Source organism: Panthera tigris, chromosome A1 (genome assembly GCF_018350195.1).
Source record: "Panthera tigris isolate Pti1 chromosome A1, P.tigris_Pti1_mat1.1, whole genome shotgun sequence".
Taxonomy (NCBI): domain Eukaryota; kingdom Metazoa; phylum Chordata; class Mammalia; order Carnivora; family Felidae; genus Panthera; species Panthera tigris.
In genome coordinates, this window is record NC_056660.1 from 50,735,559 (window position 1) to 50,759,782 (window position 24,224).

The 24,224-nt window shown below is 37.6% G+C and overlaps 1 protein-coding gene across 13 annotated transcripts in view; it reads right to left on the reverse strand.

Annotated features, from left to right (window-relative positions):
- MYCBP2 (MYC binding protein 2) overlaps nt 1-24,224 on the reverse strand; it is a 283,680-nt gene that overhangs the window by 88,451 nt on the left and 171,005 nt on the right. For all 13 annotated transcript variants that reach the window (XM_042978630.1, XM_042978658.1, XM_042978633.1 and 10 more), the window contains 7 exons: nt 24,013-24,131; nt 23,244-23,331; nt 20,419-20,468; nt 17,837-18,009; nt 16,224-16,368; nt 6,617-6,832; nt 2,207-2,262 (listed from right to left, as the gene is read on the reverse strand). In XM_042978630.1, coding sequence (XP_042834564.1) covers nt 2,207-2,262; nt 6,617-6,832; nt 16,224-16,368; nt 17,837-18,009; nt 20,419-20,468; nt 23,244-23,331; nt 24,013-24,131 — 847 coding nt within the window. The remainder of the gene's footprint in view (nt 1-2,206; nt 2,263-6,616; nt 6,833-16,223; nt 16,369-17,836; nt 18,010-20,418; nt 20,469-23,243; nt 23,332-24,012; nt 24,132-24,224) is intronic.

Below are 24,224 nucleotides of genomic sequence, written 5' to 3' on the forward strand. Positions count from 1 at the left end.
AAGTCGGACGCTTAACTGACTGAGCCACCCAGGCGCCCCCAGTCCTCAGCTTTAAACACCATCTCAATATAGATGACTCCGAATTTTATTTCTCCTCTGAATTTCAAACTGAAATATCTCCACTTAGATAACCAAGAGGCATCTTGGCATCTCAACTTTAACATATCCAAAGAACTCTTATTTCTTACTCGCACAGCACCCAACAAAAGAGAGCAAAAAAACACCTGCTCATTTCGGACTCTTTGGTCTTCATAAAAATCATGATACTCTATACCAGAGATCAGTAACATTTTCTGTAATATTTTAGTCTATTGTGCCAAACAGTCTTTGTCACACTATTTAACTCCACCACTGTAGCGTGAAAAGCAGCCAAAGACAGTATATAAGCTAATGAGTAAGACTATGTTCTAACCTAACTTTCTTTACAAAAACAGGCCTAATACAGTCTGCAGGCCAAAGTCGGACAGCTCCCATACTGCTATACTGCTATATATTCTATACTACTGCTGAAGCTGAAGAAATCTATAATCACTCTGGATCTTCTCTTTCTTTCACTTCCTATTTCCTTTCTGACAGCAAGGCTATTGGCTTCATCTTCTAAGTATATCCCAAATCCATCCACTCTTCATTTCCACTTCTAACTCCCACCCACCTCTAGTCCAAGCCACCTAACAGTGTCTAACTCATCTCTCTGTTCCCACTCCTGCTCCCCTGTAATTCATTCTCCAAAGAGTAACCAGAATGATCTTTTAAAAACTATACATCACAGTGTCTCATTCTCCTCCTTAAAACCCACCAAATTAATCCACACAGAAGAAAAGCGAAACTCTTTAACACAGGCTACCAGTCCCTATATAACAAGGCCATCACCTAGCTCTCTGACCTCGTCCTCAACCATTTTTCTTCTTGCTCACTATTCTCCTGCTCCACTCTCCTTCCGTTCCTCAAACACATCCAGCTCTGTCCATCCTCGATTTCCTCTACCTAGAATGAACTTCCTCCAAATCTTAACATGGCCAACTACCATCCAGCTCTGCAATCAAAAACCACCTCCTCAAATAGGCCTTTGCTGTCACCCAATACTTCTGGTGCCCTGTCCCATCCCCATCACTCTCCATCAAATAACTTTACTTATTATTCCTATTTTGTTTACTTATTTATAGTTTGTTTCTCCACAGGAATATAAACGTAATAAGAACGAGTACCTTGTCTATTTTGTTCATAAAAGTATCCCAGAGCCTGTTATCAGTGCCTTTCACGAAGTGGATGCTTAACAATATTGCTGAATAAATAATTCATTGACTTAGACAGGAGACTATTTTAGTTAGGTTTAAAATGTCAAATGTATATGAAAACCTATTTATTGGCAAATGGCCAGTTTTTTCTTATTTAACATGCAGTAAATCTATACAGCTCATATTTATTTTATAAAAATCACCTGCTTTCACTATATGGACATTTTGTAAGTAAAATTAAGCCAAAGACAAAATGCTACTTTCCTTTTTCTAGACCAAGATATGTTCTCAAAACTTGGCTATTTTTATAGAAAACTTTCTAGATTGTGCATTAAAACTATTTTTAATACATATTAGAATAAAGTCATAGTAACCTGTTAATTTCTTACAAGTCATGTGATACGTGATATAATAGAAACATATAAGTATTTTTTTCAGGTTCACCTTGGAGCTTTTTCTAAGTTTTATGGTACAACCTATCTAATAATTCTTTCAAGGCATTCATTTTAAAAAGTACTTCTAACAAGCAAATAAAACAGCAAGTCAAAAAATATGCTTAAATATGGAGTTAAAATTACTCAGAGGCTGAAAAATTAAGACCTCATAACTGAAAATACAACTACAACATACACTGAAATTGCTCTGTGACTTATTAGGTGAAGGAGAGAAGAAAAAAAAAATGGAAAAACAAACTAACCAACTCTAAACAAGCCAATATATATCTTTTTAGATACTAATTATTCTTTCTGTAATACCTTACTATTATTTACCATATTGGCAGTATTATAACTGGAGATAAATACATTCTATTTGCAAATCTACACATTATAAAATCTGGGGTAAATCTACTGGAAATTTAAAAATGATATAAAATATCTATTATGGAAAATAAAGTTGGAATGCAGGATGATTTTAGTTGCAAGCAGTTGACAATATACATCTTGGCTATGTGTTACAAAAATGATCCTTACCTTTTAGGAGTTGGTGATGCAAAACGCAGTTCTTCAAATGAGTAATTTTCATAAACCTTTAAGAAAGAGACCAATAAGAATCCAGGGAGGTAAATAAATCCATCAAGACCAATAACTCATTAGAAATATTCTTTAAAAAAAAAAAAGTTTATTTATTTTGAGAGAGGGAGAGAGAGAGAGAGAGAGAGAGAGAGAGAGAGAACGAACATGCACATGCGCATGTGGGGGAGGGGTGGAGACAGAATCCCAAGCAGACTTTGCACTGTCAGCCCAGAACCCAACACAGGGCTCAATCTCACCACTGTGAGATTATGAGCTGAGCTGAAATCAAGAGTTGGACACTTAACCAACTAAGCCATCACAGGCTCCCTTCATTAGAAACATTCTTGGGGTGCCTGGGTGGCTCAGTCACTGGGCATCTGATTTAGGCCTCAGGTCATGATCTCGCGGCCCGTGAGTTTGAGCCCTGGGTCGGGCTCTGTGCTGACAGCTGGAAGCCTGGAGCCTGCTTCAGATTCTGTCTCTCTCTGCCCCTCCCCCACTTGTTCTCTGTCTCTGTCTCTCTCTTTCAAAAATAAAATAAAAACATTAAAAAAAAAGAAACATTCTTAAGATAGTGATAGAACATTCAATAAATGGTGCTGAGACACCTGGTTGTCCATATAGAAGAAAAAGAAAAAAATCGATTACCTGCATCACATCATTTACAAAAATAAATTCTAGGTGTGTTAAAGACCTGAATGTAACAAACAAACCATCAACAAATTAAGAGGGAAAAAAAAAGATATTATCTTTTGAGTACATTAACATTTTAGCTTTCTCCCAAACACACACTATAAATAAAGGGCAAGGATATGAAAGAACAGGAGAAGGGGATTTGTAACTGATATAACCAAAACGGGATATGAATCCATAATACACAGATTGGTGCAACTGGACCTGTAGAACAATCTGTTTCTTAATAAAAATAACAAAAGTCTGGAAGAAATTATCGTGAAATGCAAAGACAAAAATGGGCTGTAAGTACCTGAAACTTGTCACATTATTCCCAGTATTTTTGTACCCCTGTAACATTGCCAAATTAACCATTATCTTTCAAGGTTCAGGTAACGTTCTGCAACAGTTCATTCACTTGTAACTTCTACTGTACTTACAGTAAAGAGAGGCACACCCACACCAGTCACAAATCTCCATCCTTCATCCCACCCTTTCTGTTTTCATAGTGTGATTTAGAAAAGATCTAGCTGCTTTCACTTACTACAAAGTTACAAATGAAAAATATGCCCTTACGGTTAGGTCCAACAGGAAAACCCAGGGTTCCAGATTCCCAGCACAATGTTTTCTGCTCTACCACTTTCCCTCAAAATACACATTATTACATTTAATAATCAAAGAACAGATCATATTTCATTTCTCCATCCTCCACAATATTTGGCTGACTATTGAGTAGCACACAGTGTGTGTGAATGGCTGATAGAAGAAAATCTCTTTCTTGGAACACACACTGCTGTCTCCAAAAGACAGTGTGGGAATGATTTTCTATAAATGCTCTAACCCTAGGCGACTGAGAACAGTCTTGCAATACTGAATCTGGTTCTGGTAACTGGACTTTCAAAATAAATTATACAAACAGAATCATGTTCACAGGAAACTAAAGGAATGATTGGGAGGTAAGGGGACCAGAAAGTAAATCCCTTAAATAAAAATGAAAAATGGATGAGAATGTTTATCTTTGAATTCTTTAAGTCAGTGGACAACTAACTCATCCAAGACTCCAGCTTTTTAGCTCCCTTGTTTCTTCACCCTCAACAAACTTCACTTCAACTCTCCTTCAGCCTCTCACACCAAATGTCATAGACCTGTGAGATTCCATAGAATTGTTCTTTGAATCAAAACAAAATGGCTGCTCACAGTTTCTGCCTCAGTGACCCTTAGTTTATCTATTCTTAGACTACCAGTCCTTCTCACCCCAACTCCTTCTCTCTGGATCTTCCTTTCCAAACAAATTAGGTTCCACTGTCCTTTCTGTAACCACTATCTGCTGAACTCCCTTCTCTCGCTATTCATTTGTGGAGCTCCCTGACAAAACTTCAATGCGGAATCAATCCAACTGATTACCTTATCCATGTTCATATGACACACACTGCATTGTTCATACATGATCTTTAGTTTCATCTGATTCTTCAAGGATGGCCGATAAATCTTTCCTTATCAGTTCTCTTTTATTCTCCACAATGACCATTTCATTTCTCCCTCTTTGTTTCAAATCCTGACCCTAACATGCATCACTCCTATCTCCAACATATAATTACGATCTTAAATAATTCTTTTGGTTACACAACCTACAAATTAACTAGCATCTGTATAAATTACTTTCTCTTCCCTCTCCTGGTAAGGTGCAAGAGGCAATGCTCCTATTTAAGGCCCACCCCTCCTCTGGAGCTCTAGACCCTATTTTCATCTCTCTTGGACTATCTTCCTGGTTTCCTTCCTCTTGACTGTCTTCTCAACAGCATTAAAACATCTAAGCCTTTCTCTATTCATCCCAAATTCTAAAGCCTTCACTCAATTCTATATCCTCTGTTTCTTTTTATAACCTAACATCTTGAAAGACCTGATCTATACTTGTTTGTCTTTACTTTCACTTCCTCTGCATCTATAAACTCACAAACCTACCATGCCTCTAAAACTGCTCTGCCGAGATCATTGATGAATTCAATGTTGCTAGATCCTTTTCAAAACTTCACTTCTGCAGCAGAACACTGTCAATTCTTCCCAAACTGCTCTTTACTTTCAAGACATGCCATAAGGTAGTTGGGGGAAGAAGTCAGGAAAATCAAACATGGATTGGGACTTACTGCCAATTGTGTGACCTTGAACAAGTTACTAAATCTCTCTCTGTGCTTCAGTTTCCACACATGTAAATGGGAACAAAAACAGTAATTTATAGGGCTGTTGTGAGGATTATATGAGTTACCGTAAGGAAAGTGGTAGGAAAAGCGGAAAAAGTATACACTGGCCCTAGCTTAATGTCTTATCTCTTTGGCTAATATTCTTATCAATGTGGTTTTTTTTTCTTTTTCTTTCCTTTTTTTCCCCTTTAACCTGTCTTGTAAATCAATGTTTCTCAAAAGTGTAGGTTTTGATTTGAATCACTCTGCATATTTGTTTAATATGAAAATTCTTGAGCTTCTCTCTAGACCTATTGAATCTAAATCTTCAGATTACTGGAAAATCTCCTTTTTAAATAAGTGTTCCAGATGATTCTAATGTACCCCAAAATTTGAGAATCACCAATACTGGTGTTTATCCAGATTCTGTCCTGGAACTTCTCCCTTCACTCACCATGGAAGATAGATATCATTTACTTCTACGATATCATGAGTAATCAGTGCTAATTACTCTCAAGTTCTTTTCTTGAGGTCAGACTATAATCACTTCAGGTTTGCACAACCAACTTCCTTTTACATATCTTTGCATGGATATTTCAGAGTTATCCAAAACCCAGCACATTCAAAACTATTACCTTCCTCAACCAAAACCTGCTCCTCCTCCAGCATTATCAATCTTACTATGTAAGGTCAAACTGGAACTTCATCTTTTAATTCTTCCTTCCCTTTACTCCATTCCCTTCAGCCACCAAGTCCTACTGATACTAAATATCTTTTGAATCTATTCTCACTAAGTCAAGGGATTAGCACATCATACCACATTACGTCAATAGTCTCCTAAAGAGACTCAAACCTAACCATGCCTTATGATTATCTGTCCAATTATTCTCCATATTCCATCATGACCTTTATGAAACACAAATATAACCGTGACATTGCTCTAACTGAAAGGGTTCAATGGCTCACCACTGGTCTCCGTTACTGGCAAAATTCCTAACTCCTGTTTTAACTAATGCACAACTTGCTAATTTAGTCTAACATTACCCCTAAAGAGAACTAAAAAAGCTGCACCAAATATTTAAAATATCTGTCTAAGGGCATCAAAGAACAAGAAAACCTCAAGTAGGAAACCCAACGAAATGAGGTTGGCATGTGAGAGAACCCAAAAATCAAAGGGGGCCTAACTAAACTGAATTCCTGAAGGGCTATGTTCCAGGAGAAATGGAAACTGAAAGTAGACAAATACATTTGCAGCAAATGAAATTCAGTTTTCAATCATCTCAATCTCTGATTGTATTAACTTGATCTATTATCGGTAATCCCCCTAGACATTGCCAAAAAATAAGTGAAAATCCTCTTTGTAAGAAAATAAATCACCCTAAAAAAAATATTACACGTTTTGCATCTACTGACAGCTCTCTAGACCTGTAACTCTGTGTGTGCGTTTGGATCACTGAAATGTTTGTTAAGGGGATAAATGGTGAAAAAGAAAATGTTCCTGATAAGAAAAATAAATTACCTTCATCATTGTTATGGCAATGTATCGAGCCTCCTTCACTATCATTGGCTCGTACGACACGTCCAGCTTCGGTGAGGCCAGCCCGCCAAAAGTCATATCGGTGTTGGAAGGTGCTGCTGCTACTGCAGGACTGCCAGGCAGCCTTTGAGTTTTCTTCACTTGCTCTTGTTGTAAAGATGGTTTTTTCTGAGAAACAGGAACGGCTTTCACTTCCACCTAACCATGATGTTATAAAAAACAAATGCTATTAGTATATAATTGCCTATGACACATTAAAAGAAGCAATTTACAAGTATGGACCCACAACTCCATAAATTTTAGGTGATCACTGGTCCATGTTGGGCATTCCCTTCAAAGGTGTGCCAGAGTGACCTCGAGCTAGTTCCACAGAATGAATCTTGCAAACACAGTGTAAAAGAAGCCTTGGCTTTTGGGAGAAATCATCACAGATATAAAAACGTAAAATAAAAACAAACGCCGCCATTAATACAGTACAGAAGAGTAGAATGAATCTACACTGAATTCTCAAATTCTTAACATTAAATTATTTATCAGCTAATTCAAGTAAAAAGGCTTTCCCACAATCGCCACATATTTCATTTATTTTTAAATGTTTATTTATTTTGATAGAGAAGTGTGCACACATGTGCAAGCAGGGGAGAGGCAGAGAGACGAATAGAGAGAGAGAGAGAGAGAGAGAGAGAGAGAAAGAGAATATCCCAAGCAGGCTCTGTACTGTCAGCCCAGAGTCTGATGCAGGACTCAATCTCACATGCTGTAAGATCATGACCTGAGCCAAAATCAAGAGTCTGGATGCTTAACTGACTGAGCCAACCAGGTGCCCCATCTCCATATATTTTAAGCACTAATTTCAAGTTTAGCTGTTCTGCAAAGAAAATGTAGTCCATTGAGAAATCTTAAAAAATAACACATAATAAAAGAAATCTGGATCAACATAATGTCCCGGAAATATTACAAACCCATCTTGTATGTACTTTATTTTATTTTATTTTTAAATGTTTATTTATTTTTGAGAGACACAGAAGCAGAGCACAAACAGAGGAGGGGCAAAGAGAGAGGGAGACAGAATCTGAAACAGACTCTAGGCTCTGAGCTGTCAGCACAGAGCCGGATACGGGGCTCGAACTCACGAACCGCGCGATCATGACCTGAGCCAAAATCCGGTGCTTAACCGAATGAGCCACCCAGGTGTCCCAAACCCACCTTATATTTAAAACACAGAAGTTTAAAAGTATATAGTAAAATCGTCAGCTCATATACACTGCCATCATTAAAAGTTTAAAACTTTAAATGTAATAAAAAAAAAGGGGAGGGGGAAAGATAAAAAGTAAGTGCTTTCAAACTTAAAGACATTTGATTTTTAAATGATAGCCACTACTTTTTGACATATTTTTATTTAATCCTTATTTAAACAACAGTATTTACCCTAAGTAAATTAGCATCAGTACATTTGCTTGTGTACTATAAACCTTGAAGTGAATCACTGAACAATTTTATACTCTAAGAATACCGAAATACTATAGAATGACAGGTATTTTGCTTTCTGTTATAAACTACTCTATGAGTGAAAAAGATTTTGTGGATTAATGAACTCTAAACTCCAAACAACCAAATCGCTTTGTAATACATATGGGAAAGGGTGGGGCTAGCTGGGGATTGCCTATACAAATTTTCATTCAATATAAATTTTTTTAGAAATAAAAATTTTAAATGAGATATTTACATTAATACATTAGATCACAATGGATTCATTTTCTGCATTGCAATATGCTTTAAAATGTCATTAATTAAAGTCTCAGGTAAGAGGTATCCAACTAACTATATTCATTAATACAACACATGACTATTTCCATTCCTCATTCTTTTACCATCCAAATTCATGTATTCCTAATTTTTTTATTAAGTTTTAAATTCTAATTTCAGTATAGTTAACATACTGTGTTATATTAGTTTCGGACGTACAATACAGTGATTCAACAATTCTGTCCTTTACTCAGTGCTCATCACACAGTGTACTTATTCTTAATCCCCTTCACCTATTTCATCCAATCCCCCACCAATCTCCCCATTGGTAACGATCAGTTTGTTGTCTACAGTTAAGAGTCTATTTCCTGCTTTGTCTCTCTTTTCTCTTCCTTTGTTTTGATTCTTTTATTTTTATTTTTTTTAATATGAAATTTATTGTCAAATTGGTTTCCATACAACAGCCAGTGCTCATCCCAACAGGTGCCTTCCTCAATGCCCATCACCCACTCTGTCCTCCCTCCCACCCCCCATCAAACCTCAGTTTGTTCTCAGTTTTTAAGAGTCTCTTATGCTTTGCCTCCTTCCCTCTCTAACCTTATTATTTTTTTCCTTCCCCTCCCCCATGGTGTTCTGTTAAGTTTCTCAGGATCCACACAGGAGTGAAAACATACGGTATCTGTCTTTCTCGGTATGACTTATTTCATTTAGCATAATACTCTCCAGTTCCATCCACGTTGTTACAAAAGGCCATATTTCATTCTTTCTCATTGCCACGGTAGCATTCCATTGTGCACATAAACCACAATTTCTTTATCCATTCATCAGTTGATGGACATTTAGGCTCTTTCCATAATTTGGCTATTGTTGAAAGTGCTGCTATAAACATTGGGGTACAAGTGCCCCTATGCATCAGTAGTCCTCTATCCCTTGGGTAAATTCCTAGCAGTGCTATTGCTGGGTCATAGGGTAGGTCTATTTTTAATTTTTGAGGAACCTCTACACTGTTTTTCCAGAGTGGCTGCACCAGTTTCCATTCCCACCAACAGTGCAAGAGGGTTCCCGTTTCTCCACGTCCTCGCCAGCATCTACAGTCTCCAGATGTGTTCATTTTAGCCACCCTGACTGGCGTGAGGTGATATCTGAGTGTGGTTTTGATTTGTATTTCCCTGATGAGGAGTGACGTTGAGCATGTTTTCATGTGCCTGTTGGCCATCTGGATGTCTTCCTTAGAGAAGTGTCTATTCGTGTTTTCTGCCCATTTCTTCACTGGATTATTTGTTTTTCGGGTGTGGAGTTTGGTGAGTTCTTTATAGATTTTGGATACTAGCCCTTTGTCCGATATGTCATTTGCAAATATCTTTTCCCATTCTGTTGGTTGCCTTTTAGTTTTGTTGACTGTTTCCTCTGCAGTGCAGAAGCTTTCTATCTTCATGAGGTCCCAGTAGTTCATTTTTGCTTTTAATTCCCTTGCCTTTGGGGATGTGTCAAGTAAGAAATTGCTGCGGCTGAGGTTAGAGAGGTTTTTTTCTGGCTTCCTCCTCTAGGGTTTTGATGGTTTCCTGTCTCACATTCAGGCCCTTTATCCATTTTGAGTTTATTTTTGTGAATGGTGTAAGAAAGTGGTCTAGTGTCATTCTTCTGCATGTTGCTGTCCAGCTCTCCCAGCACCATTTGTTAAAGAGACTGTATGTTTTCCATTGGATATTCTTTCCTGCTTTGTCAAAGATTTTTTTTGTGGGTCTAATTCTGGGGTTTCTATTCTATTCCATTGGTCTATGTGTCTGTTTTTGTGCCAATACCATGCTGTCTTGATGATTACAGATTTGTAGTAGAGGCTAAAGTCTGGGATTGTGATGCCTCCTGCTTTGGTCTTCTTCTTCAAAATTACTTTGGCTATTCGGGGTCTTTTGTGGTTCCATATAAATTTTAGGATTGCTTGTTCTAGCTTCAAGAAGAATGCTGGTGCAATTTTGATTGGGATTGCATTGAATGTGCAGATAGCTTTGGGTAGAATTGACATTTTAACAATATTTATTCTTCCAATGCATGAGCATGGAATGTTTTTCCATTTCTTTGTGTCTTCTTCAATTTCCTCCATAAGCTTTCTATAGTTTTCAGCATACAGATCTTTTACATCTTTGGTCAGGTTTATTCCTAGGTATTTTATGCTTCTTGGTGCAATTGTGGATGGGATCAGTTTCTTTGTCTTTCTGTTGCTTCATTATTAGTGTATAAGAATGCAACTGATTTCTGTACATTGATTTTGTATCCTGTGACTTTGCTGAATTCATGTATCAGTTCTAGCAGACTTTTGGTGGAGTCTGTCAGATTTTCCATATACAATATCATGTCATCTGCAAAAAGTGAAAGCTTGACTTCATCTTTGCCAATTTTGATACATTTGATTTCCTTTGGTTGTCTGATTGCTGATGCTAGAACTTCCAATACTATGTTAACAAACAGCAGTGAGAGTGGACATCCCTGTCATGTTCCTGATCTCAGGAGGAAAGCTCTCAGTTTTTTCCCCATTGAGGATGATATTAGCTGTGGGCTTTTCATAAATGGCTTTTATGATGTTTAAGTATGTTCCTTCTATCCCGACTTTCTCAAGGGTTTTTATTAAGAAAGGATGCTGAATTTTGTCAAATGCTTTTTCTGCATCGATTGACAGGACCATATGGTTCTTTTCTTTTATTAATGTGATGTATCACATTGATTGATTTGCGAATGTTGAACCAGCCCTGCAGCCCAGGAATGAATCCCACTTGATTATGGTAAATAATTCTTTTTATATGCTGTTGAATTCGATTTGCTAGTATCTTGTTGAGGATTTTTGCGTCCGTATTCATCAGGGATATTGCCCTGTAGTTCTCTTTTTTTTGCTGGGTCTCTGTCTGGTTTGGGAATCAAAGTAATGCTGGCTTCATAGAATGAGTCTGGAAGTTTTCCTTCCCTTTCTATTTTTTGGAACAGCTTGAGAAGGATAGGTATTATCTCTGCTTTAAATGTCTGGTAGAATTCCCCAGGGAAGCCATCTGGTCCTGGACTCTTGTTGGGAGATTTAAAAAAAAAAAAATTTTTTTTAACGTTTATTTATTTTTGAGACAGAGAGAGACAGAGCATGAACAGGGGAGGGGCAGAGAGAGAGGGAGACACAGAATCCGAAACAGGCTCCAGGCTCTGAGCTGTCAGCACAGAGCCCGATGCGGGGCTCGAATTCACGGACTGCGAAATCATGACCTGAGCTGAAGTCAGACGCTTAACCGACCGAGCCACCCGGGTGCCCCTTGTTGGGAGATTTTTGATAACTGATTCAATTTATTTGCTGAACTTTGTTCAAGTTTTCTATTTCTTCCTGTATGAGTTTTGGAAGTGTGTAGGTGCTTAGGAATTTGTCCATTTCTTCCAGGTTGTCCAGTTTGTTGGCATATAATCTTTCATAGTATTCCCTGATAATTGCTTGTATTTCTGAGGGATTGGTTGTAGTAATTCCATTTTCATTCATGATTTTATCTATTTGGGTCATCTCCCTTTTCTTTTTGAGAAGCCTCACTACAGGTTTATCAATTTTGTTTATTTTTTCAAAAAACCAACTCTTGGTTTCATTGATCTGCTCTACAGTTTTTTTTTTAGATTCTATATTATTTCTGCTCTGATCTTTATTATTTCTCTTCTTCTGCTGGGTTTGGGGTGTCTTTGCTGTTCTGCTTCTATTTCCTTTAGGTGTGCTGTTAGATTTTGTATCTGGGATTTTTCTTGTTTCTTAAGATAGGCCTGGATTGCAATGTATTTTCCTCTCAGGACTGCCTTCGCTGCACCCCAAAGCATTTGGATTGTTGTATTTTCATCTTCATTTGTTTCCATATATTTTTAAATTTCTTCTCTAATTGCCTGGTTGACCCATTCATTCTTTAGTGGGGTGTTCTTTAACCTCCATGCTTTTGGAGGTTTTCCAGACTTTTTCCTGTGGTTGATTTCAAGGTTCATAGCATTGTGGTCTGAAAGTGTGCATGCTATGATCTCAGTTATTTTATGCTTATGAAGGGCTGTTTTGTGGCCCAGTATGTGATCTCTCTTGGAGAATGTTCCATGTGCACTCGAGAAGAAAGTATATTCTGTTGCTTTGGGATGCAGAGTTCTAAATATAACCGTCAAGTCCATCTTATCCAATGTATCATTCAGGACCCTTGTTTCTTTATTGATCCTGTGTCTAGATGATCTATCCATTGCTGTAAGTGGGGTATTAAAGGCCCCTGCAATGACCACATTCTTACCAATAAAGTTGCTTATGTTTGTAATTAACTGTTTTATGTATTTGGGGGCTCCTGTATTCGGCTCATAGACATTTTTAATTGTTAGCTCTTCCTGATGGATAGACCCTGTAATTATTATATAATGCCCTTCTTCATCTCTTGTTACCGCCTTTAATTTAAAGTCTAGTTTGTCTGATGTAAGTATGGCTATTCCAGCTTTCTTCTGACTTGCAGTAGCATGATAGATACTTCTCCATCTCCTCACTTTCAATCTGAAGGTGTCCTCAGGTGTAAAATGAGTCTCTTGTAGACAGCAAATAGATGGGTCTTGGTTTTTATCCATTGTGATACCCTATGTCTTTTGGTTGGAGCATTTAGTCTGTTTATATTCAGTGTTATTATTGAAAGATATGGATTTAGAGTCATTGTAGAGTCTGAAGGTTTCATGCTTGTAGTGATGTCTCTGGTACTTTGTGGTCCTTGCAACATTTTACTCACAGAATCCCCCTTAAGATCTCTTGTAGGGTTGGTTTAGTGGTGATGAATTCCTTCAGTTTGTGTTTGTTTGGGAAAACCTTTATCTCTCCTTCTATTCTGAATGACAGACTTGCTGGGTAAAGGATTCTCGGCTGCATATTTTTTCTGTTCAACACATTGAAGATTTCCTGCCATTCCTTTCTGGCCTGCCAAGTTTCAGTAGATAGGTCTGCCACTAGTCTTATGGGTCTCCCTTTATAAGTTAGAGCATATTTAGCCCTAGCTGCTTTCAGAATTTTCTCTTTATCCTCGTATTTGCCAGTTTCACTATGATATGTCGTGCAGAAGATCCATTCAAGTTACATCTGAAGGGAATTCTCTGTGCCTCTTGGATTTCAATGCCTTTTTCCTTCCCCAGGTCAGGGAAGTTCTCAACAGTGATTTGTTCAAGTACACCTTCAGCCCCTTTCTCTTTCTCTTCTGGAATTCCTATTATACAGATATTGTTCTGTTTGATTGTGTCACTTAGTTCTCTAATTCTCCCCTCAAACTCCTGGATTTTTCTTTTTATCTCTTTTTGTCAGCTTCCTCTTTTTCCATAATTTTATCTTCTAATTCACCTATTCTCTCCTCTGCCTCTTCAATCCATGCTATGGCTGCCTCCATTTTATTTTGCACCTCATTTATAGCAGTTTTTAGTTCCTCGTGACTATTTTTTAGTCCCTTGATTTCTGTAGCAATAGATTCTCTGCTGTCCTGTATGCTTTTTTCAAGCACAGTGATTAATTTTATGACTATTATTCTAAATTCTTGTTCCGTTATATTGCTTAAATTGTTTTTTATCTATTCATTAGCTGTTGCTACTTCCTGGAGTTTCTTTTGAGGAGAGTTTTTCTGCTTCCTCATTTTGGATAGTCCCTGGGGTGGCGTGGAACTGCAGGGCACTTCCCCTGTGCTGTCTGGAGTAACTTGTGTTGGTGGGCGGGGCCCACAGTCAGACCTGATGTCTGTCCCCAGCCCATGGCTGGGGCCACAGGCAGACTGGTGTGTACCTTATCTTCCCCTCTCCCAGGGGCAGGACTCACTGTGGAGTGGTGTGGCCCCTGTCTGGGCTACTTGCACACTGCCAGGCTTGTGGTGCTGCTTTGATGGGATCTGGCGTATTAGCCAGGGTGGATCCGCAAGGTGCACAGGGGCGGGAGGGGCAGGCTTAGCTTGCTTTGCTTTGGTGGTCTCCTGCGGGAGGGCCCTGTAGCACCAGGGGGGAGGCAGACCCGATGGAGGGATGGATCCACAGAAGCACAGCGTTGGGTGTTTGTGGGGTGCAAGCAAGTTGGGTGATGGGAACTGGTTCCATTTGGGATTACAGCTGAGGGATGGGAGAGGGAGATGGCGTTTGCCAGCGCCTTTATTCCCCACGGAGCTGAGGTCTGTTTTCCCTGGCTCAACAACTCTCCCTCCCAATGTCCTCTTGCCTTCCCGCTCTCCAAGCAGAGCTATTGACTTTTAATATTCCAGATGTTAAGTCCCACTGGCTGTCAGAACTCACGGATTCTGGCCCCTCCACTTTTGCAAGCCAGACTTTGGGGGCTCTGCCTTGCCAGACGGGCTGCCCCTCCACCGCCCCTGCTCCCTCCTGCCAGTCTGTGTAGCACACACCACCTCTCCACCCTTCCTACCGTCTTCTGGGGGCCTCTTATCTACACTTGGCTCTGGAGAGTCTGTTCTGCTAGACATCTGGCAGTTTTCTGGATTATTTAGGCAGGTGTGGGTGGAATCTAAGTGATCAGCTGGACGAGGTGAGCCTAGCGCTCTCTTATGCCTCCATCTTCCAACAACCTCCTTTGTTTTGATTCTCAAATTTCACATATGGAATCATTTAATATTTGTCTTTCTCGGACTTATTTCGTTCAGCATTATACTCTCTAGCTCCATCTATGTTGTTGCAAATAGCAAGATTTCATTCTTTTTTATGGCTGAATAATAATATTCCATTGTGTGTGTATATATCCATTTTTAAAATCCATTTCTTTATCCATTCATCTACTGATGGACACTTGGACTGCTTCCATAATTTGGCTACTGTAAATAATGCTGCAGTAAATACATGGGTGTATGTATCCCTCTGTATTAGTGTTTTGTATTTTTTGGGTAAATACCCAACAGTGTTTACTAGATCGTCGGGTATTCTATTTTTAACTTTTTGAGGAACTGCCATCATTTCTAATTTAATATGTATCAATATTATATTTTAAATTAAATGTTGTTTCAATAGTACCAAACACAGAATGTATTAGTGTCTTTTAAAAAATACATACAGGGCGCCTGGGTGGCTCAGTTGGTTAGGCGTCTGACTTTAGCTCAGGTCATGATCTCACAGTTTGTGGGTTTGAGCCCCATGTTGGGCTCTGTGCTGACAGCATGGAGCCTGGACCCTGGTTCAGATATTGTCTCCCTCTCTCTCTGCTCCACCCCCCCCCACCCCATGCTCTGTCTCTCTCTGTCTCTCAAAAATAAAATAAAACATTTAAAAAAAAGTAAAAAAAAAAATATACAAAATTTTAAAATGTGTTCCTTCATCGATTTATTCAACCACTTTATATTAAAGGCCTTCCCTCTGTGTGCATATATGAACACTTTTTTATCCTTCCCTTGAATCACTCTATCTCCCAGCTAAATGTAAAAAACAAACAATAAAACATATAACTTGGAGGGTGCCTGTGTGGTTCAGTTGGTTAAGTGTCCGACTTCAGCTCAGGTCATGATCTTGCGGTTCATGAGATCAAGCCCCCCTCACCCCCCGCCGCCCCCCAATCAGGCTCTGTGCTAAGCTCGGCGTCTGGAGTCAGCTTCAGATTCTGTGCTTCCCACACTCTCTCTGCCCCTCCCCCGCTCACCATCTGTCTCTTTCTAAAAATAAACATTAAAAAAAATAATAACTTGGAAAATTAGGTGCTAATTAATATAAGTCCTTACACAATTTTTCAGCTTCCTCTATTGACAAATATAAAGACAGTACTGCAAGTGGACTCTAAACACTTGCTTTTTCTAAAATTTTGTTAGTAATAATAGTGCTTTGATGACTATTAATTTAATTCTGATATAATTACCTTCATATTGGGAACATGTACTACATCCCCATATTGGTCTTTTGTTTGAACAGTTATGGTGGTAGGCCAACCACAACGAATATCATCCTTGTTCAGGATCAAAGATGTTTTCTGAGGATCAGCATAGGAATCTGGTTGAAGCCACCTAGCAGTGATGAAAAAACAAGCAAAAAAGTAAACACTCATAAATACCTTCAATGATTAACATGAAATTAAGCCAAATGAGTAACACTTGTACCAAATAATATCTTCATTTCCAATTCAGTGACAATCACAAGTGTCTCCCTTGCAAATTGTCAGTGACGCATTCATTAAAAATATATGACAAAGTACAGGAGGTTTCTGATGTTTTTGTAAATAGAAATAATTTTAAAATCAGAAAACTTGAAATTTTAACTACAGCTGACACAAAATAACCAAGAAAACAAATTTAGGTTGTGTATATTTGAAGTCCCAGTACACTCATGCTTACTGAGGGAGGTCTGCCCAGATTTGCCAGCCTGAAAATCTGAGAAAGAACAACTCATCTGTAAAAGCAGTGATAGTAATGGCATTCTGCTGCCTGAGAACAGTTAGGTTAAAGATGTACTGTTCATCTCCTGTTCATCCAGTGTCTCAACTATCTTCCCTATTACCTTCCCTTCCATGTAAATTTTGCCAAATTTCTACACTTTGGGATACCCATTCTTCTTTTTTTTTAATAGGAGAAACGGATAATCTTTTTTTTTAAATGCTTATTTATTTTTGAGAGAGAGTGTGCACAAGTGGGGGAGGGGCAGAGAGAGAGGGAGACAAGGAGTCTGAAGTAGGCTCCAGGCTCTGAGCTGTCAGTGCAGAGCCTGAAGCAGGGCTTGAACCCACAAGATGCGAGATCATGACCTGAGCTGAAGTCAGGCACTTAACTGACTGAGCCACCCAGGTGCCCCAAGATATTCATTCTTGAATTCATTCCATGATCTACATTCAAGTTGTCCTGGGAGATAAGTTACAAGTAATTCTGTCATGTTTTATGTAAAGATGTCCACAAAGTTAGCAGTGAGGCTGACTTAAAAAAATTCCCTATTCTCCAATCACCATTTTGATTTTTCAAAACTAAAGAGGAACCTCTTTATTTTTAAAATTAGAAATGGGAAGAAGTTAGACTTCTATATTTACTAGTAAAATCACACAAGCCAGCATATTTTTTCTTTTCATAAAAAAAAAAAAAATAGCAACAAGATAAATGAGAACTCTATAACCCCAAATGATTTCATTAAAATTCTAAATATATTTGTATTATTTGTAGGTTTTATAAGAAATCATATTAAAATAACATACGGTGATAAATTTAAGTTTAGTCTAAAATTCCTAGACCTCTCAATTATTCCATGTGCTCCATCTATTTTTTAAATAAATAAAAGTTCACCTAGGAAACTTTAAAATAATCAACTAACAACTACCATATACTTTAAAGATATTTTAAAATATTTACCATTTTATACTTCGGCAAGTTCAAAACACATAAACCAGATTTTTCCGGCTTCATTTTAACATCTTTCCCTTTCATTTCTCTTCAGAAATGAAGAGTGAGGCATGCCCTGAAATAAGTCACTGTAGCACTTAAAGCACATTACCTTGCAAGCCTCCCACCACTTGATCCTGGAACACAGGCAATAAAATCATCCAGAAAGGACTGTTCATTGCTTTGGATTTGAAGTGGTAAGTTTCCTTCAAGTGCCTCTAATATAGTTGGTGAATGAGAAAGAGCTAAACCCTTTCCAAGAATACCAGAATGGGTTTTGCACACCTGTTGGGTAAAAGACAATATTCATGTATTTGAAAACATACAATTTTAATTACATGAGTTTCTTGAACTTTCACACAATTTTAGGTAGGCCTCTTCAGGGAAAGCATTTTCTCTCCATGCCCCAGTGCTCCTGTAGCCTACAAAGTATAAAACAAACCTCCAAGAGGGAAAAATATGGGATAGTACTTCCAGCCTCCTTCCTCCCACCAAAACAAGTAATGTCAGAGACGTGCAGGTTGAGAAGGTGCATCTCCTCTCGCTCTACTGGGCCAGGGTTCCCTTCTGCAGGCAGCTGTGGAGGCCTCTCATCTTTTGTGTCCCCATTAGTGGCATCTTTCATGGGTGGATTATCTTTGCTCTCTTAGTTGGGTGGCTACCAAGGTCCTGCCTTGGACAACATGTGGATACAAGCCTGACTGTGGCTGCACATAAACTCCATTAGTCTGTCTAAGCCTCAATTAAAATTAAGAAAAAGAGGCAGATAACAACTGAAATTTTAGTTTTCACTGACCTGACAAGCAAACTTTACCTTTTTGAAAGATCTGCTTTAAATGCTGAAACTCTAGAAACTTTTTAATGACTATGTTATAAATTTTGAAACAAAATATTTTTCATACAAGAAGATTATGCTTCCACTACTATGACACTTATACAACAGTACCTTCTGCATTCTCTGAGATATACAATTTCAAAAATCATGATCTTTAAAATCAAACAGATTTGAGTTCAATTCCTGACTTTTAGACAAGCACTGCTGTGTACTCTTGAGCTAAGAGGTTACACACCATTCCTGAATCTGCAAAATGTATAAACTGGTAATCAAATAATATCTCTCTTCTGTAGTTACTGCAAAATTTAAATTATATAACACATACAAAGTGCACACTATGCTGCCTAACAAGTAGTAGGTATTAGACCACATGACATCTACCTTATGTGCCAAAAATGTGGGCAATCTGGGATATGAGGGTTTTTGTCTTTAACAGAAGCACAATAAACATCTCTTTGTATCAGGCCTAAATGACATTTTATAAACCATTATAATCTCTGTAAGGATAAATAACATATGAACTCCTTGATGGTTCTCTTTAATTAGAATGCTGTCTGATACATACTGTATTTATTAAATCTCTATTGAATTTTTATTTTTTTACCTTAAAGTACAAAAATACATACTGTATTTATTAAATCTCTATTGAATTTTTATTTTTCTATCTTAAAGTACAAAAATTTAACTCTTTTTTAAAAACAAAAACAGGGGCTCCTGGGTGGCTCAGTCGGTTAGGCGGCCGACTTCAGCTCAGGTCATGATCTTGCAGTCTGTGAGTTCTGGCCCCGCGTCGGGCTCTGTACTGACAGCTCAGAGCCTGGAGCCTGCTTCAGATTCTGTGTCTCCCTCTCTCTGACCCTCCCCTGTTCATGCTCTGTCTCTCCCTGTCTCAAAAATAAATAAACGTTAAAAACAATTAAAAAAAAAAAAACCAGAAAAAAACAAAAACAAAAGCTGGTGGGTTTTTAAAACGTAGAAGTTTCTTAACATTATTGAGGATACCAGGGCTCTCTATAATTGGAGCATAGTAATCAAGATCATGGACTTTGTCACCCAATTGCCAGAGGTCAAATTCTAGCCAGCTGCTTACTAGCTATGTGATTCTGGGCAAGTTACCTAAGCACTCTATGCCTCCTTGTAAATGGAAAGTAAGAGTTTCTCATTCATGGGGCCACTATGAGGACTAAATGAGTTAAAATATGCCAAGTGTTTGGAATAGTACTTGATAAGGTCAGGATCAAATAAATGTTTGTTTTTATTATTACTGCTATGATCAATTCACCTTGGGAAGTGAATAAGATGAAACAACCAGCTATAGGTAACAGTTGACCTGGATACTAGCCTCTGTCTCCTAATTAGCTGAATTCTTAGACAAGTCACAGAACTTCCTTGAACTTCAGTTATTGTAACTATAAGATGCAAGAGAGAATACTGACCTCAAAATGTAAATGCTAAAAACAGATAATATTAAAGATACAATAAAATACTCTATAGAAATTATTTAAATTACTACTACTAACACCCATTTCCCTCTTTTTCTGACCGGTAAATAAAACTTTTGAGATCCAATTTAAATGTCAACAGCTCTGCAAAGCCCTTCCCTAAACCCTTGGCACTTGGTAACTTCCTTCTCTGGCAGGATTTATGTTCACTTCAGATTTAACAACCTCCATGCATCACAGCAAGGACTCACCTGGGTTTCTCCTATCAAGATATTATAAGTTATGTATTATCTGTCAATAAACAGAATGAAGTACTTAATGAAAGCCCTATATTCAAGAAAAATAAGGTTGATCTGAATGAAAATACTGCTTTCAAATCAATGTACAAATTTATCCTTACGATGTTTGTGACAATACCTGCAATGCAGCCTCTTCAAGAATTTCAAGATCTTCCTCTAATTCATTACCTGTTGTGTAAATGAAAAGTTTTAGTAACATATATTAATACTTAGTTTAACTTTTTTTTTTTTTTACTTTATGTATTTATTTTGAGAGCAAGAGCAGGGGAGGTGCAAAGAGAGGGGGGCAGAGAGAGAGAGAGAGAGAGAGAGAGAATCTCAAGCAGGCTCCATGTTGTCAGCGCAGAGCTGGACATGGGGCTTGAACTCATGAACCGCAAGATCATGACCTGAGCCGAAATCAAGAGTAGGATGCTTAACCCTCTGAGCCACCCAGACACCTCACTTAGTTTAACTCTCTAGTCCTCTGCATTTATTCACACCTTTTTCACAATTCTGATATTCCAGATTGGAAAGAACTATTATCACTCTGGATCAGTCTCAGTGCTTTATGTTTTAAAATGTATATTTCAGTGTAAATATAAGGCTATTAATTCTCAAGGCAATACTCAAAAGGTATCTACCAAGTGATGTGCAATACACACACACACACACACACTACATTTAGGCATATAAATGTGCACTTTTGAATTTAGTGTATTCAAATTCCCCTCTACCTCCCAAAATGAAGGAACTAGTTACTCAGAATCTGGGCCTTTTTATTTTGGTTATCTTATACAAGAGCTATCTATATCTTTAGTAAAAAGAGTAATTTACAGGAAAACATAAGATAGTGAGTGTATCCTCCATCCATTTTCTCCTTTATTGCTTCATATAAAACATATTTAGGGGCACCTGTGTGGATCAGTCGGTTAAGCGTCCGACTTCATCTCAGGTCATGATCTCATGGTTTGTGAATTCAAGCCCCATTGTGGGTTCTGTGCTGACAGCTCAGAGCCTGAGGCCTGCTTCAGATTCTGTGTGTCCCTCTCTCTCTGCTCCTCTCTGCTCATGCTCTGGATCTCTTGCCTTCAAAAATAAAGCAACATTAAAAAAAAACCAACCATATTTATTGAATTTGCTTTGATAGTTTAATTAATTTAAAAACTATTACTAAGGTAATACATGTTCAAAAGGAAATATTCAAATTTTGCAGAAGTGTAGAATGAAAAATTCTCCTACCTACCTCCTTCTGAAAATAAAATGTCAACAGTTTATGTATTATTCAAGAAACTTTGTGTGCAAATAAGTACATGTGTGTGTGTGTCAACATATATACTCATGCACACATACACATATATTATTATATATATATAACATAATATTCACGAAGAATGGGACCCTCTTCTGAAACTTTTCTCAGTTAACATAATTAGGAATTTTTCTTGGTCAGAACATAGAAATCTCTTTTTGTTGTTGTTTTTTAACAGTCTCATGTATTCCCCTTGTATGTATCATTACTTATTTAACCAGTTTCCAACTGACAGATATTTTAGTTGCTTCTATGTTTTACAATCACAAGCACTGCTATATTAATATCTCTCTTACAACATATATTTTTTAAGCATTTGTACAAGTACATACAAAAATTGCTGTATCAAAAAGTATACGGCATGTAAAATTTGAACAAATTTCCCCCAAATTTCCTTTGGAGGAAATAACAAATTTCCTCCAAAGGCTACACCCATTTCCTTCATATAAAGAGAACACAACATGTCTCACTTCCTCATACCTGTGTCAACATTAAGTAGGAGCAGGGGAACTGAGAAGCATGGAAGGGAGCAGGAAAAAAGGAAGGAAGAAAAGAGCAGAGAATGAGAAGGGAGGAAGGAGGGATGAGGTGGAAAGGGTAGTCTTCGAGGGAGGAGCTACAAATGAACTTCTGAGGGTGAGAACTGGGGAAATACAATAATAATGTCTTTTACTCCCAAACACTGTGAAGATAAATGTTAAACCACGTCTAAGCATCATAGAATCAGTAAATATTTCTAACCTTAGTTTCATCTTTACCATCCTGATCATAAATTGATTCACATACCACACAAATTTGTATCATTTTATAAAGAGGTATTGTTCCTGCCAATACCTCATTTCTCTCCTGTGCTTCACAGGAAAATTCTTCTAAAGAGCTATCTATATTTAACCTGCGTCTCTTTTCTGACCATCCATTCTCTCCCTCTACTCTAAAGGCCTTATGTTTCTCTCATCTCACTGATATATTTCTTATTGAGCATATATGTAACCAACAAGTCTCTCCATCCAATGGTAGATTTTAATTGACTTCTCAACTACATTAAAAAATCCCATCAATGTCCATTTTCCTGGTTTTACGCCTACCTCCTTCGCTGCTGTACCAGTATTTTTTATGTGCTCTTCCTCCCATTCTGTCCATTTTTGACACTTTGGCAGTCCCACCTCTGATCCTGGGCTATCTTCTCTTTCTCATTTGCATTCTCTTCCTAGCTCATCTTTCACATGGTCCCATGCCTTTAAATTTCAACTATGTTCAAATGACATTTCCTTTGACTTGTGCCCTGAGCGTCAGGCAATGAATATCCAACTGTCTAGTTGATATGTCCACAAGGATATTTAAGAAATTATCTCAAAACTTTTGGTTTAATATTATGTATCTAATGTTTAACCCAGTGTCTGACACACAGCGTGTATGTGCCTAAGAAGGGTTTGTGTGCATGTCTGTGTGTGAATAGAAAAGACTAGAGGATACTCTTCAATCTTCAGTACAGAAAACCCAAACTACCAGCATATTAAACAGTTATTACTCATGAATGTATGGGACTATTGAATTCATTTTGCTAATTTATTTCAGAATGCCCTAAAATAAACATATTCTACCCTTGAAATTTTTAACAAAATCAAAAACACCTAATACTTGACCAGACTTACCAATAGGAAGTGCTAGATCCTTTTTCATCAAAGCAGCTGCACAAACTCCGCCAAGATTGGCTAATTCTTTTTCCAACTGAATGACACCCTGGAGAATCACAAAAATAAAATAAAATAAATGAAATGAAGTGAAATGAAATGAAAATAAGATAAAATGAGCTGCTTTAAAAAAATATTTGGAGGATAAAATATTTGGAAGATAATGTGGATTATCAACAAAATGTGATTTGCATCCAAGCATAACTTTTGAAACCAGAAAGAACAGGTCAACTAGTGGTTAAATTAAGAGTGGAGGAGGGTCAATAAAATGTCTACTGCATGTTATAAGGTCCAGGTCTACAGGTGCATTCCAAAGAATTTGTCATTCATTACTTTGAAGTAACATGATCATTTTTTTCACCTTGATTTTGTTTTATTGTGTGATTTGAAACATTTAGAATAGAAACTAAATTGGTCCCATTGGGAAAGCAGATTCTATTTTTTACTCAGAAAGGTACAGCCACCTGAGCAGGTTTGGAGCAGGTACAATTATAATTTCTGTTGCAGACTCTATTCTCTTCATGTATTAAAAGTAGCAAAAACAAACAAACAAACAAACAAACAAAACACTAAAAAACAAAAAACACTACACAAAATTAAACTACAAGGTATTTTAAATTATATTCTTTAAATTTCAGGCTTCGTGAACATAGGCAGCAAACACAACTTTAGTCAATAGCAGCCTTCAGAAACACAATCTTAACACAATGAGAAGATAATTCATTCCTACCTCATCAGGTCCAGGGCTAAACTCATATCCAATTGCAAAACATTTAAAACCATAGAAAGAAGCTTTGTCATCTTTCACATAATCTGATGCAGTCTCCAATGAAAAAAGGGCTTCATTTCCTAAGAAAAAAAAGCTAACATTGAGTTCAAAATCTGAAATGACTTTATTAAAGTTTCCCTTTTATCTATCTCAAGATAGGTAGCAATACAAAT